Consider the following 18,394-nt stretch of genomic DNA (forward strand, 5'->3'; position numbering starts at 1 on the left):
TGTCGAATGAACCCAGAACGTTGGGCCGAAATTGTTACGGAATGGGTCCCTAGTGACGGATACCGTAATAGAGGTAGACCGAAGAGGAGATGGAGGGACGACTTAGATGCCTATAATGTGGGATGGCGGGACCTCGCCTTTGATAGGCAGGAGTGGAGCAAGAAAGGAGAGGCCTTTGCCCAGCAGTGGGACACAAAAATAGGCTATCAAAAAAAAAGTTGCAAAAGTAGTACAGCAAAATGAAAGAAAAATCATGCGTCACTAAAAAGAATTACATATTTTATGGTATTAGCAATAAACGCCGAAATTGTACACTATAACAAGAAGCGATAAAATTTGTAACTCCTGTTTTTTATTATTGAAAATGTTCTAAAGATAACGTTACTCATTGAAAATGTTAGCCTTTTATAGAGCGGTAATTTTTGTTCAGTTTTTAGATTTATTAAATGATGCCCATTGTTCTATACCTACTTTATCAGTCAACAAAAGTAAGTAATTCTTAAATGTAGTGGAGACATGTGACACTCGTAATAAGAATTGTCTAATTTGCGAAACAAAACAGAGCTTTCTGGCCAGCGAGTTGCGAGAATGGCCTATACCATACCTATCCATGATTTTTTTGGTCTAATGTAAATAGATACGACCTCTTTACTCACTATAGTTCATTCAGGATAACATTGGACTCTAGAAGGTCACAGAAGAAGAGGTTCTAAGCATTTTTTGTGAAGTCGTAATAATGATGATGATGATGAATAAAGGAAGTAATAAATTGAAGTCATAATTTTGTTTACTTTGTAAGTAGATTAATACGTAATGTACTTACAAAATAACACAATATTACCTATACGTAATTTTCTACATAATATTAATTCGATTTATATTTATACATAATTAATAACTATGTTTCATGGACTCATCCGCTCTCATTCCCTGTTTAAAAAGCAAGCAAGCAAGCGCCAGCTTTTTTCAATTCCAAATTTCATCAAATTTGTTGCAGTGCTTTAGTTGTGAAAAGTTAACTATTCGTATATGATTAAGGGTCATCACATTTTGATCCAAACTGGCGATTAAAAGCTATAAATAATGTACAGAATATTTCTTGAGTCAGCAATATTATAAACGTTCCGTTTCTTAAAGAATGTTCTTTACCTCTGCCTCTTTAGGTATTTTATAGGAAGACGTTTCTGTTTTTAACAAAATAGAAAAAGTTTTTTATTGTATTTAAATTATTATATGAAAAATAGCAAAGTTAATCTCACTAATATTCATTATAATTGCGAAAGATTGTTAGTCTGTATGTTTGTTTGTTACCTACCACTTCACGTCATAACCGCTGAACCGATTTAGGTGAAATTCGGTATACAGATAGTACAAGTCCCGGGGAAGGACATAGAAAAGTTTTTATCCCGGAAAATTGCAGAGCTACCGCTAATAAACGATTCTACGTGAACGGAGTCGCGGGCAACAGTTAATTAATGAATAATTGAAACCAATATTGACGTCTTCGCTATTTTAATTAGAATTAAGTTTAGACCGTATACTAAAAAAATGCAATTTATGAAATGACTTCCTAAAGCGTGCATTATAAAGAACCTATTTTCCTTCTGTCCATTCCTATATTGAACAGACTGTAGGCATCTGTAAATTTTCACTATCTTCGGGTGTGATATATTAAAATATTTAAGTAGTGGGTTAGTCTCACTTCGTCTAAAAAGCAACTGGTCTATGTAGCATGTGGTCTAAAAAGCAGCTGGTCTAAGTAGCTAGTGGTCTATAAGGCAACTGGTCTAAGAGCAAGTGGTCTATAAGGTAACTGGTTTAAGTAGCAAGTGGTCTAAAACGCAACTGGAAGCTGGTCTTAAACGCTTTTCGCCTAAAACGCAACTGGTCTAAAAATACAACTCGTCTATAACGCTACTCGTCTAAAACGCTTCTCGTCTAAAATGCAACCGGTCTAAACACAAATTAGTCTCCCTATACTCACTACCATACGTACGAAATCTTTTTGAGTAGGTTTCATTACGACTTCACACTAATATTATAAATGCAAAACTTTGTTTGTTCGTTACAATCACGCGTAAACAGCTGAACGGAATTTGCTAAAATTTTGCACGCAGGTAGGTCGGTGCAAAATTTCAGTGTGTGTCTTCTAGGATAGGACATAGAATATTTTTATCCCGGTAAAGTGTTCCTGTGGGATAAAATTAAATTAACTTACAACATCAAAAATCAAGTGGAGTCAAACTGCAGGCGGAATAAACAATAAAATACACGTAATAAAGTTTGAATTTTAGATTGCTTGCTGGCATGCATACTTATGTGTGATAGTCTGATAGGATAGCTTCTACTCGAAATATGATTTCCAATAAATCCTGCAGTTTTCGTTTTTAGTTTGATAACCAGGGTGGAAGGTGAACCATCCCACCTGAGATATTTCTGGCGCAAATAGTTCGAGGGTAAAATGGGTATACTTAATTTTACCCGAGTTAAACATTCTACTTTTCATTTCGACTGTGAGGAAAATAAATTTACAGAATTATAATGTATTATGAATATGATATAAATTAATAATTACTTAGTTACTAATGAAAATATAGTAAGATAATTAAAAAATAATAATGAATTAAACAAGTATCCACTTAGACCAGCTGCTTTATAGACTACTTGCTACTTAGACCAGCTGCTTTATAGACCACTTGATAATTAGACCAGTTGCCTTATAGACCACTTGCTACTTAGACTAGCTGCTTTATAGACCACTTGCTAATTGGACCAGCTTTCTTATAGACCACTTGCTACTTAGACCAGTTGCTTTAAGACCACTTGCTACTTAGACCAGTTGCCTTATAGACCACTGGCTACTTAGACCAGCTGCTTTTTAGACCACATGCTACATAGACCTGTTGCTTTTTAGACGAAGTGAGACTAACCCTTTATAACGTACTTGTATGAGCATTGCTATACAGCGAGGAAATGCTGCTAGTATATGATTGTATATGGACCCATGCCGCGGGAATGCTTCTTGTACCTACATTTTATGTAGTATTAGTTTGGTTATCACTTTTTCTTTATTATATTTACGTAGTTAATCATTGATTAGGTTCTTACTTATTGTCAACATTTTACAGATGTATATATATATGTACATATATTTTTTAAATATTAATAAACTATGTGCCAATTATGTAGCTGTAGGTAGGTAAATGATGAGCAGAAAATTGATGGTGTATTTTTATTTGACTAAAATCACGTACTTTACTACCTACTAAAGTTACCGGATGGCATGTAAAAGCGGGTTGAGCTCGCAAATCCTTCACACCTCACTAATTTAACACACTTCATTAGATTTTTACACTCACCACCTTCTAACGTCTGGTAAAGCTGTATGCTTACAATCAATATTGAATTTTTGATATTCTTCGCATACATTTTTGAAATTAAAACTTGATAAATTAAGTCGTGTACTCTGTAACCATCAGTTCCATTTAATTTATCAGAATCAAAACCGCTCTTTTCGCTTAAAACATTATGCATTGACCCAACCATCACGAACATCAAACGAACGCTCTACGATTTCATTATCATAAAGCGCAGTGACTTAACAACCACCCATGCACACATCCATTGTTAAATTGAACAAATCTCATTCTCCACATCCCGTCACGTTTTTGCTGTTGGCGCGTACAGTGGAGGAAACTGAATCGTGTACCAGGGTAGAACCTTTTCATAGTCGATTTCGCTATGATTTCGTTGGCAGATGTATGGAATGTTAATATGAATGCTACAGTTTTACCTTAATGTGTGGCAATTTCTCGCTGAAGAGACTTTTTATTCACTCGATGAATTCTTTGCAAAGGTTAGAGGTTTGAAATATTAAGACATTATGGTATGGTGATATATTATTTTATCTATTGACATGAAATTATATAAATTATACTTATTATTAGTTAGTGAAATTATTTTAATTGATTAGTATCAGTTATTGACATGAAATGAAATCTCATTACTGTAAGTTAAGGACTTTATTTTAATTTATTGAATCATTATTATTAGTTATGTTGCATGCCTATGGAGGCGAAACAATGGACTATATTGTAATAATAACATCTTACTTACATTGATTTCTAGCAATAAATGAATTGAATTGAAATTAAAATGAAATTAGTAGCACAAAAGTTCCACCCTAGTATACGATTCAGTTTCTTTGACTGTACATGGGAAAAATTAGCTATTGCCACGAATAACATTTCTATAATTGCGTAGGTAGTTTTAATTGTGATAGAATGATACCAACTTTTTTTAATACTAGCTCTTCCAAAATACTGTATTTGGTTTCAGCAGCTTCTTAACTTTTACTTCTACTTATACTTTATCGAAAGAGACAAGACTACAGTTCTAATCGCTAAACTAAATTTTAGAAATTCTAATGCAAACTATTTATTTTAAGTAAATCGAAAAGTGGTAGAGAAGAAACGCCAAGACACCTTGGAATTATGTCGAATGTTCCACACTGAAAACCAAATGGATTCCTATGCTCCCTTGAAACATAGAAGAGTTAAGAGAGGTACTCCTTCTCCGCAAAATATAAACGATGATGAACGCGTGGAGAATATTGTCGACAAACTGTATGACGATGTGCGTGACGGTGGAGAAAAAGTCACGTACAGGCAGAAGGTTATACCAACTACAACCACAGCTAAGGTAAAAGTAATAACAGACCGAGCCGTTGAAATGTTGCTTTAGCTTCATCACCTTCCCTTTCATCTTAGCTATAGTTTTCTTCAGTCTAATATTAATCTTAAACACGGTGAACTCCGCAGACAGTAAAGGGTCATGGAAGGAGATTCAATTTTGCTCCTGCGTTTTTGGAAGGTCCCCTGGCAGAGCCATTGGAAGAGCCTAAAATTGATGGTAATGCGCCAATACCGTGGCACAAGCACTGGAAACATGGAATTATTCCATTTTTCATCGATTCCAAAACTTATGGTTAGTATATTTTTTAAAGCTGAATATTTAAATGATAGCACTAAATTATACTGTCCAAATTTAATTACTTTACATATAATAACAGCAAAGCGGTAACCAAATTAAGACAATGTTTACAATACAATACAAATATTCTTTATTGATCACCAAAAGCAGAACAGAGACATTACAAAAATAGAAAAATTCAGGTAGACAATAGGCGGTCTTATCGCTAAAAAGCGATCTCTTCCAGACAACCAATTTATGATAAATTAATAAATATGAACAGACTAATGTAGGGCAGAGATAACAGACAGGAGAAACGTAGAATTAATAGACAATAAATATTAAAAACAATACAAAAATATAATATAAATTACGCAGCTTCTAAGGGTTTTGTACGGCTTAGATACACTTAAATTACATTTAGGATGATTTAGTTACGTCACTGTTCTAGGTAAATGATTTATTTGTAGCTTTAAGTAAGTCAGTAATTCCCAATGCTCGTCCATCAGCAATCTCATTATTTATGTAACGACTATTGTTACATTGATAATAATATATACGATACGGTATATCCATATTCCGCAATAGATTTGGTACATTAAGTATTAAGTAGTGAGTAACGTCCTGACATATTTTATTTTTTAATTAGATTCAACTTTGGCTGAACAAATAACCGATGCATTTGACCACTTCGAGCGCAGAACCTGTATCCGACTAGAAAGACTTAGGGAAAGGCCGACTGATAAGGAATCCCTGCAAAAGGTCGAATGGCTGTACATCACGAATCCCAGTGGAACTAGACAGTGCGTGCATAGTAATGCGTACAAACCGAATATTGGAGTTCAGGTATGATACGAGTAGGTAAATTGATTTTGATCAGTTGCTTCATAATAAGGTCTCTCTTACCACTTTGGTAACAATACATATAATAAATTCACTTATTCTTATGGTCATCGACATTTAGCTAAATGGTAGTCTTTTTTTCACTGTTGCTGCAACTGTAATATTGCAGCAGGAGTAGATACAACCTAGAGAAGAAACTGTGTACTTACAATACAAAGTCGGACTTAAATATATGTATGTCGAAATTGAACTTTAATCGAAACGTATATATAATACCAAACTATGAATTGAACTTTGATGCTTTATTTGTAATTTTGGACTCCTATTGTTCCAGATGGTAGTATTTGGTTACGACTGCATGTCATTAGGTGAAATCCTGCACGAAGTGATGCACATCTTGGGATTCTCCCACGAGCATGTTCGCGAGGACCGGGATCATTACATCAGTGTTATGTGGGACAACATCAAACCAGGCAAGTATCGAAAAGTTTGCTCAATTCGATGTTATGAGAAATGGAGCATGCAGTGGCACCTAAATCGTCACTTACAGCTTGTTTTCATATCATGTGCATTCTAAATCTAATCGGGACTATTTTGTTTTTTTTTTCAATTCAAGGATACAAGAAATATTTTGAAATACAGCATGGGCTTTTGAGTCTCCCCTACGATTATGAAAGCGTCCTCCATTACCCTCCAAGAGCATTTTCGAAAAACGGAAAGTTCACTTTAATGGCCGAGGTATTTGGAACATAAATATTTCATATTCAAAGCATTACAAGTCTGTAAAACTGTTTATAAAGATAAAAAATGCCTTTTAACGTTTTAGCCTGGAGTAAAATTTGGTCAACGCGAAAGACTAAGTCAAATAGACGTGGAAAAAGTATCCATGATTTTCGGAAATGAATGCATGAATCGGAATAAAGAGTATTTACTGAACACTTGCCCGACAGCTATCTCGACGGATAAACCGAAGAAGAACGTAACACAAAACGACATTAATGACTATTTCAAGGATAGATTGTGGCCATTTGGAATCATCAACTATAAGTTAAAAGACAAAATGGAGTTCTGTTAGTTACTATTTTATTTAGTAATGCGCTATCTAAGTTGTTCAAAATTGTAACAGTTTTGTGATTTCAGCTATTGAAGAAAAAGAAAATATTGATGCTGTAATAAAACATATAGAGAAAGAAACGTGCATAGAATTCAGAGATTTAACGGCAGATGACGAAGATGACAACCCTGCAACTAACGGTGGTTCTGATGAAAATTCGGTAACCCATAAACTGTCTACAGCTGACGTGGAATCAAACACCGAAAATATTTCTGACAACAATATCGAAACTACACCTGAAAGCGTTTTAGAGAACGGCGTAGAATCAGCCACCGAAGTTGTTCCTACTGATGTTAATACAAAAGACGAAAATGAAATGAAAGAAGATGAACCAAATGATAGCGAAAATAAAATAGAATCAGATAACGTTGATAAATTGAAAGAAGAAAGCAGTAAGGAAGACGAGAACGGAATAATCGTCGATCACATGAAGCAACCTGTGGCCTCACGTTCAAATTTTGGAACAATCATAAATAATAGAGATTTAAATGATGAAGCTCGAAGGGCCAACAAAGAAATAACCAAAAGAGCGTCATTTAAAATAAAAATACCCCAAAGGAAAAGCGCAAATGTTACAAATAAATTGAATGAAAAACTGAAAAAGAAACCACTAAGCAAGTTCTTTGTAGCAATTGGAATCGTTCTTTTATATAAACTGCTAAGTTTACTAACAATTTATTATTTCCAGACGCACAACCACCTCGAGTTAAGCGAGTACGTAGGGCTGCGGTGCCACTTTCGCCCTCGCGTCGCCATGCTGAAGACATCTTAGTGTTAACGCGGTCACCTGAACCAGGATGTCCCTGCCCCACTCCTGGCCGCCCAAACGGGGATAAGGTAAAAGTAATAGTTACGACGATATTATTTATTTATTTATTTATTTATTAGGAACAGTTACAAATTACAAACAGATACTATTGTAATTGACACATTTATACTACACAATCAAAGTTTGTAACTTAACTACAACTGTCCACAACAATCATAATGTGGCTAAAGGAGCATGCAAGATGAAATGAGTTTAAAACTACATTATTGCTAAAATAAACTAACTAGGTATCTAAAACTAATGTCACAGTGGATTTGAATGTTTTTATTGACATTGAAAATATGTCACATTCTGAACATATCATATTATATTCGTATGTATTGCTAAAGCTACCTCGACGTTTCGACCACATTGCAGCAGCCCAAATCACAAGTAGATTGAAATCTGGATAGTGCACTAGATATCGATTCTTTTGGATTGGTTTCAAACACAACCAAAAACAGGTGTTATCGCTGGAAATTATTAGAAATCTGGCTCTGTTATTTTGAAAAGGTTCCAAAAACTGAATCCACAAAAACCCGGCCACCGGTGCGAGTCAAACTGGGAAATCAAGAGTTCCGTAGTTTGTAGATGTCTATGTATGTAAAATACATCCAGTGTCAGCAAAGCCCTGGACTTAAGCAAATTGTACGCATTGTGAGATCATTTTAGCTTGGTCCCTAACATGAAAAATAGCCGGATATCCACTGGACAACAAAAGCATTTTTGCCCCAGCTGAAATGGAGACGATTGGGCTCGATCGATTAGTCATTAAGGTTACATAATACGAGGTTGTCAACATAATAATACTTGGCTTAAGTTAGGTCTAGATGAAGCCAGCGCTGGGTTATCATGAAAAATCATTTATACAAGGCCAATAACAAGCCTGCAAGCGAGCAAGCAGTTTATCTTACAGCCAGCGTACTTATAAACAGTTTTTCAAAACAAGTCAGCGCTGGCTTCTAACACTGGCGAGAATAGAGCGCCGACCTATTTTTCATACCAGTGACTTGTCTACGAACTAGCGCTAGCGTTACTGGTTTCGTCTAACCTTTGCTTTAATCCCTTGCAGGTGCTAGTTATAAATTCCGACTGCTTCAACTCCGTAAACGACCTACTACACTTATTCGTTCACGTGCTAGGCCTCGACCATCAGCATAACATGTACGACCGCGACGCTTATCTCGCCATCAACTGGACTCTGGCTTCTGATGGTAAATACTACTTTTTCTCCACTTCTTCATAACGATGTTCTGGAGACGTGAGCGTGACTAAGGGTATATTCACATTTTTGGATCCCTGAAAATTACTGTAGTATTACTAATTTTTTAACCTACATCTCGTACGACAACAAAATTAGAACTCTAATGTCACTTTCCCAGCACTTTGCTGTGGTTTTCTATTGTTTATATATTTATAGTGCTATCGCTTGTGCATTCCAAGAAAAGTAGGTTTTTTTCCGGTGCCTTTTTTCAACCTGTGGAACCCCTAGGAAGTTGAAGAACTCCGCCTCCGTAACGGCGGAACTTCCGCAGTAAATCCTACTTCCACCTCCGCATCCAGCTCTTCCTTCTAGACTAAGCTCTTCACCTCTACATCTACTTCCACCTCCGCTAAGATGACCTCCGTTACAACCCTAAATTTGTAGCAATTAAGGGATCGACAAATATTTTTTAGGCCGCAAGGGATTTCGCCGTTAAAAAGGTCGAAAAACACTGGCCTTTTACTTGAATCGGTGCTTGGTAGTTTTAAATAAACATTTATTTATTTATAAAACTTCAGAGCTCAAGCAGGAAATGACCAATCTGCTCCCTCCGGCCGCCTCCGTCGGCTTCACTTACGACTACCAGAGCGTCATGCACTACCCCTGGTTGCAGATTAAAAACGGCATCACCAACGTCATGTACCCCATATGGGTAAGACAGATCGTAAATGTTCGCTACATCTTAACCCCGATTGACCGAGATCACCTATTAGTCGAACTTATACATGTATATTTATGAATATCTTTAATGGTTAGCGTAAATCGGTCATGATGCAGTGTAACTGACATTTTGTGTTCGTGAACTAGAATCAATTAGGTAGGTATAGTCGCTCAAGAAATTCCTTTACTTTATTTGTAGCGGTTGTATCATTAGCTTGAAAAGGAAACTAAGTATGTTTAATGCAGTTACTTACATTAAAGAAGTCCACTAGTTAATTACATGTATAATTTTAGGGGTCCGTAAACGAAGGGAGACAAGTTACGAACGGAACCCTATTGGTATCGCTTCGCTGTCCGTTTATCTGTCACAGGGCTGCATCACAAAAACCGTAACAAGTCAACACTAAAGACAGCTGAAATGTACACCTACCTAATCATTTGTATTTCTTTTGCCGCTACAACAACAAATAGGTACGGTGTAGTGAAAATTAAATTAAATTAAGGGCGGGCCACTCCCCATATAAGAAATGTATTATTTTTAAATCTTATTTACTAAGATACTTGCACATTTAGAAAAAATCTTGCTTTAGTTTAGTCCAAACGCTGTTATGTTCTTTTTGTGCCAGCCGTTTTTTTAACGTTTCTAGAACGACGGCTGGGCTATGGGACACTGGCAAGGCCTGAGTACAGCAGACGTGCAAAAACTGAACCTGCTTTACTTCGATCAGTGTCAATTGAGGAAGAAACACATCGCGAGAACGTACCAAAAACATTAAAGAGGAATTTGAAAGAAATACGTAGTTTTATTTATTTTTAGTCATGGTCACCTTATTTTGTTTAACCGTGGTAGACCTTACAGCCTTTAAAGCAGACGATCTTGGGGTTCAAACCCGGCTCACACAGTAGGTACTTTTTAGGGTTCCGGAGCCAAAATGGCAAAAACGGAACCCTTATAGTTTCGTCTAGTCCGTCTGTCTGTCTGTATGTCCGTCCGTCCGTATGTCACAGGCATTTTACTCGAAAACTACAAGATGCAAGTATATCAATGAAATTTAGAGCACAGATGTCTTGTAAAAGGCGCTATTTAGTTTTGTAGTTAAATTACAAAAATAAATATTTATAGGGGGGGGGCACTCCATACACGTAACAGAAAAAGAAAAAAATTTTTTAACTCGCATCAACGTGTGGCACGTAGTTCGACAGCTCTTTTGAAAATATATTAAGGTTTCTCAAAAAATTTTTTGATTAAGTGAAGATTTCCGGAAACAATCGCTCCCAAAGTAGCAAAAATTGTGTCCAAAAGATATGCAAAAAATATGGAACGGTAACGCTTTATAAATACTTTCAACGAAAATTGGTTTCAACATGACATGATCGTGTATACCGTTTTTGAGTTATTGCCGAAAAACTGCGCTTCTCGCAAGTAAGTGCCGTGAAGATACTTGTTTTTTTTGTAATGGCCACGGAACCCTATTTTGGGCGTGTCCGACACGCTCTTGGCCGGTTTTAGTTATTATGTGTACACACCTTGTATTGTTAAACTACACTTAAAAATGTTATCTTGGATTTTTATGAAGGAAATGTATCATGCGACAATGAGGGCTATCGCGTATGAATTCGCCACTAGAGGCGCTAGTGTAGCGTGAGGTCTCCGAAATGTCAAATCTCATAGTTTTTGGGTGAGCTACGCGGGTTTATTTATACCTAATTAGAATAATTTTGTGAATATTTTGCAATATCTGATATTAATTATGGCAAATATGCGTTCCGGGGCAATGAATGTCTGTGTTTTGAGACAGTTTTGTCTTTCGGAAACTTTTGTCCTCCCTTTTTTCCGAACAAAACGGGGACTATGCAACGCTGTGGCATGCTCGATATTTATATGGTACGGTTTTAAGGTGTATTAAATATGATTTTAATCTAAACTTTGTTTTCACGCCCGTAATAACAGACTTTGAAAGCCATACTTAAAAACCTCACGCAACAGTGCGCCATCTAGCGAGTGAAAAAACGATAGCCCTCATTGACACCAATTGACCTAGTCCCAAGCATAGCTTGTATTATGGATAACTAAAAAGCAACTAAACCTGTATACGCCTGCGAATTCTATATAAGTATTTATGGTGTGTGCGAAGGTCCCAATTTGCACTGAGTCTTCTTTACTACCCAGCAGTGTACCTAACGTATATAAAAGAAGAAAATGATATTTTTCACTTCTCATGCTCTTAAAATGTTAGTTTATACCTACCTGCACTGCAAATGTTACTTTTCTCAAACATGCTATGTAATGTTTATGTTGTGTTCCTTAAAACAGGCTTCAAAATATACTTTTGCAGGCCTGGGCCTGCAAGACAGCAGTCTTTTGTTTCAATGCAAAACGTCATATCCACGATAAAGGCCATTATACACGACTTGAAATTAATAATCAGAATTTCTATGGTTCATTTATTAGTTACTAAATAAATTCACAGGACTATGAATATTCTATATGTAAATATACAAATATTACCGTCGCGTTTTACGTCAAATTACAAATTTATTTACATAATAAAGTATTAATGTAGCTGATTAAATGGGCTGCAGTTCGTGTGTGCCCTAAAAGCCGAACAGCAAACACAATAAAAAAAAAGTTTTGGCGGGAAAATTGACAAGTGTCATTGTCTTTTTTTTTTAATTGACTGGACTTGGGCTTTAGCCATTTTGCAAATAAGTTCCATTGTCATTTCAAAAGTTTCGTTTAGAAACGTGATTTTTATTTATGCTGTCCGTTATATGTACATGTTCATATTTTTTATAGCCATTTCATTTTATTGGGATTATTTCAACTTTTTAAATCATGTTAGGATGAAATAAACACTTATAAGATGGAAGTTATAATTTAAGTCTGGTACAATTTTAGTTGTCTTACGAATAAAACATTGATTTCTTGGAGTTTTTATTTCTTTTAGTGCATGTTTGAGAAAAGCACTATACAAGCCTCGGCGTGAAAGAACATGCCAGCCTCGTATATCTATCCATAGATACTCGGTCTGCAAGCCTTTCTTTCCCGGCCTCTGCAGTAATGTACTATTTTTACTGCATATCGAGACTACGAGTAAAACTCCTTATTAGTCTATGGGGGCAAATTTTTAATTGCTGTAGAAAAAAAAATATAACAAAAAATTTAACTGACTACATAAAACCATAAAAATAATTTTCTACCAGTCTGAATCGGTGCCTCAGCACGAGCCAGCAGGAGTGGACCTATAGTCGTCTACCTCACCTACATACTATACGTGTATTTTAGAGTACCTCTCTCCCATAGACGTGAAGTGGGGGTGATTTTTTTATCTTATCCAACCTTGTAGTGTGGGGTATCGTTGGATAGGTCTTTTTAAAACCATTATACGGGGTTGCTAAAACGATTTTTCAATTCAGTGATCTGTTTGCAAATTATTCAACTTTAAAGTGCAAATTTTCATTAAAATCGAGCGTCCCCCACTCCCCCTCTAAAATCTGAAACGGTGGGTGGAATTTTTTTTTAAAATTCAGGATGGTAGTAAGTATATCAAGCTTGCCGAGTGCCATTAAACCTCAAGCGCCGCACATTCGAACAGTGCGTACTGCCCGTAATGGTTTATGGAGCCGAGACTTGGACACTAACTCGGCAGCTCGTCAATCGACTACAAGTCTCCCAAAGGGCTATGGAAAGAGCTATGTTGGGGATTTCTCTACGCGATCACGTCCGGAACACCGAAATACGTAAGAGAACGGGACTAACTGACATGGCTAAAACCATATCCTCTAGGAAGTGGAAGTGGGCGGGCCATATTTGCCGTAGGTTCGATGGAAGATGGGGCAAAAAGTTGTTGGAGTGGAGACCACGAAAGGGGTTCAGGAATGTGGGGAGGCAGCCAGCAAGATGGACGGACGATTTGGTGCGAGTGGCTGGGAAGGACTGGATGCGGAAAACTCACGACCGCACAGAATGGTCTAAAATGGAAGAGACCTTTACTCAGCATTGGGTAGATCAAGGTTGAAGAAGAAGAAGAAGATATCAAGCTTACAAGGAAAACTATAACGGTTAAGTTTTCTTAAATATTATTAGTAGTTTAAGAGTAAATAGCAGCCTAAGGTATAAAATATACCTAAACTTGGAATATTCCGTACAAAATCCGAAATCCTTAGAAAAATATTACTTGTTTTTTTCGTAATGGCTACGGAACCCTATTTCCGACACGCTCTTGGACGGTTTTTTTTGGCATATCACGATGTGCCCGGTATAGAGCTAGGAATATCGACGAATGCGTTGCTCTAATCGATCTGCCGTATTGTTTCTCAGGCACATCGTGATATGCGTGGCCAACTTTTAGGCATATCATGAAATGGCGCCATTTCACTATATGCCTAGGAATTTCGTGATCTGGCGGATTTTAGAATCGGCCGCCGAGATATTGATAACATCTAGACAGATTTAGATAAAATCCAGGTGGGTTACAGATTGAATTTGTTGTGTAAAAATTATGTTGGATATATTGGATCCAATATTTTTGTACATATATTTTATTTATAATGTAAGGCTAAGGAACATCATGTACTTAATTTCTTTTTTTCATTATTCTTTCCTTTAGATCCTTAGGACCAGTTTTATTTTCGCCATTGCCGACTATTATTACTTCTTCATTTCCACCTTTATGTTCATTACCTACAACTATAATTTCATTTTCACCTTTAGTATCTTGATTATTGTCATCAGAGACATCTCCACCTTTATTCTGATTACCTACAATTATCAATTCATCGGTTTCCTTAGCATCTTTACTACCGTTATTATCGTTATTCCCTTTTTCCGCGTTTTCTGAATTAACAGGGCTATCTTCCCTGCTGCCTACGATTATCACTTCCTCATTCGGGATAATATCAATTTTCTCTATCGTATTACTATTTTCCTTATCTTCTACGGGATCAACATTTTCTGGATTATCAGTCTGATTGTTGTCAACATCATCTTCATCATTAATATTCCCATTGGCTTCTTCATTACCCACTATTATCATTTCTTGCGATCCATCACCGTTTCCTTTTTGATCTCCATTATTATTATCACTTGCAATTGGATCTCCTTCGTGGTTGCTATTTACATCATTTCCCACAACTATTAGCTCTTGTGGTTCATGGCCATCTTTCTGATCTCCATTATTACCGCTTGCATTTGTATTTTCTTCATGGTTGCCACCATCATCATTCACGTCTTCATTATTGGGGGTGTTATCGTCTACTGGCTTCGTTGTAGTTAACTCTGCCTCATCAAACTGCGTAAGAATACCCTTACATCTATTGAGGACTTCACCCACTTTCCGTTTATTGCACTCATGGCCAAACATTATGCCTAGCTTCATTTTGTCTAAATGTGACAACTTGTCAGAAGGCGCTATCCTCAAGCCAGGCAGCTAAAATTGAAATAAACATGAGTCGACACAATAGATTGATTTCTACATTGACGCTGATAAATAGATTTGAAATATTTTTATAATAATGTTTAGTGCAGAGATAAAAACTATCCTATGATCTCAGGGTCTCTTACTACATATCTCCGTACCAAATTTGAGCACGTTGACTTGAGTACTATAAATGTGAAATCGAAACAAACAGACAAATTTATAACACTAGTTTGGATGTCCCACTATCGTCAATCGAGGACATAAGCCAGACGTTTTCAACTGGTGTGCCGCGTATATTTTCAGGTGTGCCGCGATTGCCGCGAAGTGTATGCTGGACTAAAATCATGAATAGCTATTTTAATGGGAAAATAGCTCGAAAATAGCTAACGTGTCTGTTATGTTATCATATTATGGCTAACCACACTGTAGGGAACACGCCGGTACGACTCGCACTTGGCTATTTTTTACTGGTGTGCCATTAAAACCATAAGGTTGAAAACGCCTGTTATAAGCCTACAAAACGGCTGTTCTTAACAATATTAATCAAAACTGTTCAATCAAAGCTGCAGCGTCTTTTCGTTCATATCTCAAGATATTGTTTAAAGAAGTTACCAAAGGAGTAATCGTCGCTTGACCGTTCAGACTGTAAGCCCGGTCGTGGAAATGCATGATGCTCATCGGATCATACTCTACGAGGCCGCCCGCATTGTTCACCGGTTGAATCCGGAACATGGACTTATAAGCTGTAACAGAAATATCAGCAATGGTTAACAGTGTGTTCCCGTTAATGCGAAATCAATGGTTTGTGAAACAGTACCTATCTATTCAAATCTTTAAATGCCAGGAGAGAATATTCATATTAATTTAATTACGTAATGAAAGATATGGTTTTGCTACAAATCTATTGGCCTAGACACATTCAATAGACTTACCTGACTGTATGTTTCCCCACATGATCTTCACGAATAGGTCCCGCTGCGGATGCGAAATCTCGTCCCTGAACCCAACCCCGTGCAGTAGCGAGTGCATTATGTCGCGCTGTCTTAAGCAGTCGTAGCCCAGTGTTACTTGCTGAGAATAAACAGACAGTTTAAAACATAATCAAGCGAGTGTCGTCAAAACAAATCGAAAAAATGTAGCCTTTTTTTTGTCACTGTTGACATTCAAGTACACACTTTTCCCATCCTTAATACCGTGTGCAATTTTGGTTTGTGTCTTATAGAGTCTATAGGACACAAACCAAAATTGTCTTACAATCTCTCCATTTTTCTGAAAACTGGGGTCATGCGAGCAATTACGCTGCATGCCAGGATTCGTAAAGTGTAGCCAGGAGCCTTCGCCGTCTCCTTTCTGCTCCTTGAAGCGAATGCAGGAGTCCCGCTCCAGCGCCGCCATCGCTATCTGCACTCGGTCCTTTACACCATCGTCTGTTAACATTTCATATTTAAGAGTAAGCACAATTTTCCGAATTCACGCGATTAGGCACATTTCATAGTACATTGTGTCTTAAGGGCGGGGCTTAAGCCCGAAGTCGAAGACTGAGAGGGCTTTACTTTAATGAGTCGATGTTCGTAATTCTAGTACCGCCCGTGCGACATCGACATAGGTACAATGTTTTTCATCACATTCGCTGCCCAGCGCAGCCTAAGGTATCGGCAAGCAATGAGGCAAAAAATATATGATGTTTTTGTCTTCCAAATAAAATTTCACTCGCGAAGTTTATTTGTAAGACAAAAAATATTATTTTTGCCGAAATTGCCGATACCTTTGGCCAGCATCCTCCCCTGCTGTTGCGCGCCGGAGCTGCGGGAGGGCGTGTGCGTGTCAGCAGTAGTACCTATCACATCTATGTACTAGTACTAGCAATGACTCATGCGACCGACCTTGGGTTTCATGAAAAGAAAAAACTCGAGGGTTTTATATGGGGATTACCAGTGGCATTACGGCCAAGTTAACCTGTATGTTTTGATACTGTTTACGTGCAAGTGTGATGTGATGAATAATTGGTTACCCACAGGCTGAGTGGGACGCAATTAATACTATTGGATGTTATTTTTTTTCAGTCTTTCCTACTATTTTTTTTCTGTGTATCGAATATGTGCAAATCTCCCCCCCCCCCTCTCATTATTTCCCCAAACAGTGACAAAATTATAGCTAAAATGACCTCGACGTTTCGACCACATTGCAGCGGCCGTGGTTACGAGAAGTTTCAACAATAATTGTTGTAAGTACTTATAGCTATTTGAATAAGTTTCTTACCGTAACTCTGGTCATCGAAAAGATATGACACCACTCCTTTAGGCCAGTGGTACGACATTTCGCTGTCCTTTCCCCACTGTGATGGTATTAGTTTTAAACTCAGGCTTTCTTTTCGTTCCGGAATATCTAATTCAGAAAGTAATAATAATTATACATGTTAAAAATTACGTTAAAGCTCCGGGGAGCCATGGGACGCGCAGGCCGGTTAGCTGGTGAGTCGGAACCCGGCAACCGGTAGTCATCCATAATGGATCTTTCCCGACTGCACGCCCGCATCTCCTATAAAGGTGCGGCCACATGCAAGTCGCTCGACGCTCCTTTCCAGCGATAAATCTGATCACGTGACCCTATTTTGAACTTCCCGCGACTCATAAAGCAGCGTCAAATGGCTGCTTGCAGGACTGATCTTGGTCCCTTGTAATTTCTTAACCTCCATTAGGTGTTTTTTTCGAAATTGAAGAGGTTTTTTTCCAGCTATTAAGCTCAACATTTTTAGCTTTATCGCTATATGTCACGTGACCAGATTTATCGCTGGAAACGAGCGTCCAGCAACTTGCATGTGGCCGCAGCTTAAGGCACCTTAAAAAAATCTAGAACAAGTAAATAAAAGCAAGGACCTAGTTAGTGTCCTAGAGCCTTAGGGCGACTCAACTCTGAAAGAAATTGTTTCGTTATGCACATATATATAAGACAAATGATGGTGTTTTTCTGATAATAAAATTGGTTATTAGTTATACATATTAGTGTATATTTAAATCTAGAGTGAATAAGCATTCTAGGTAGGCGTGCTCCATCTTGCTTGCAAATGCGTGATTGTGGTCAAACAAAAGCTTATTTTAATATAGAAAAATACCTAAATAAATATTGCCTAGCGAACATACCATTCAAAGGAATCCCTTTGGTCGTGCAGATGAATACAAATAGTAAAAAAAAATGTACACTCCACATCTCTTCGATTTTCGGAATCGAAGCAAACTAGATTTTGTTTAGGATTTATGAGTTTGAAATTGGATTTTGCAATATCGGCATATCAACTGCTTGAAAACTTTTATATT

At 37.2% G+C, this 18,394-nt stretch overlaps 2 protein-coding genes across 2 annotated transcripts; one reads left to right on the plus strand and one right to left on the minus strand.

The window, feature by feature from the left end:
- Positions 1 to 331: 331 nt before the first annotated feature.
- On the plus strand, positions 332 to 10,454 carry LOC141431076 (uncharacterized). Its single transcript, XM_074092073.1, has 12 exons — positions 332 to 488; positions 4,448 to 4,701; positions 4,821 to 4,986; positions 5,621 to 5,817; positions 6,149 to 6,287; positions 6,431 to 6,552; positions 6,641 to 6,884; positions 6,955 to 7,542; positions 7,617 to 7,765; positions 8,809 to 8,950; positions 9,519 to 9,652; positions 10,308 to 10,454. Exons 1-12 carry the CDS (start codon positions 395 to 397, stop codon positions 10,434 to 10,436), a joined length of 2,358 nt encoding a protein of 785 aa, XP_073948174.1. The 5' UTR covers positions 332 to 394; the 3' UTR covers positions 10,437 to 10,454.
- A 3,720-nt stretch (positions 10,455 to 14,174) lies between these two features.
- On the minus strand, positions 14,175 to 18,384 carry LOC141431077 (meprin A subunit beta-like). The gene is made up of 6 exons (XM_074092074.1): positions 18,221 to 18,384; positions 17,340 to 17,465; positions 16,335 to 16,507; positions 16,013 to 16,151; positions 15,693 to 15,823; positions 14,175 to 15,089 (listed from the first exon to the last, which is right to left on the minus strand). Exons 1-6 carry the CDS (start codon positions 18,285 to 18,287, stop codon positions 14,238 to 14,240), a joined length of 1,488 nt encoding a protein of 495 aa, XP_073948175.1. The 5' UTR covers positions 18,288 to 18,384; the 3' UTR covers positions 14,175 to 14,237.
- Between the last annotated feature and the right edge of the window lie 10 nt (positions 18,385 to 18,394).

This window comes from Choristoneura fumiferana, chromosome 9, assembly GCF_025370935.1.
Source record: "Choristoneura fumiferana chromosome 9, NRCan_CFum_1, whole genome shotgun sequence".
In the NCBI taxonomy this organism is placed as follows: Eukaryota; Metazoa; Arthropoda; class Insecta; order Lepidoptera; family Tortricidae; genus Choristoneura; species Choristoneura fumiferana.

Excerpts from the sequence above, each read along its gene's own strand:
- LOC141431076 (XM_074092073.1), top strand. The coding sequence starts at position 395 with ATGTTAGCCTTTTATAGAGCGGTAATTTTTGTTCAGTTTTTAGATTTA. Across the intron at positions 4,702-4,820 it reads CAACTACAACCACAGCTAAG|ACAGTAAAGGGTCATGGAAG; the intron begins GTAAAAGTAATA and ends TGAACTCCGCAG. Across the intron at positions 5,818-6,148 it reads AACCGAATATTGGAGTTCAG|ATGGTAGTATTTGGTTACGA; the intron begins GTATGATACGAG and ends CTATTGTTCCAG.
- LOC141431077 (XM_074092074.1), bottom strand. The coding sequence starts at position 18,287 with ATGTGGAGTGTACATTTTTTTTTACTATTTGTATTCATCTGCACGACC. Across the intron at positions 17,466-18,220 it reads CAAAGGGATTCCTTTGAATG|ATATTCCGGAACGAAAAGAA; the intron begins GTATGTTCGCTA and ends TTTCTGAATTAG. Across the intron at positions 16,508-17,339 it reads TTTCGATGACCAGAGTTACG|ACGATGGTGTAAAGGACCGA; the intron begins GTAAGAAACTTA and ends AAATGTTAACAG.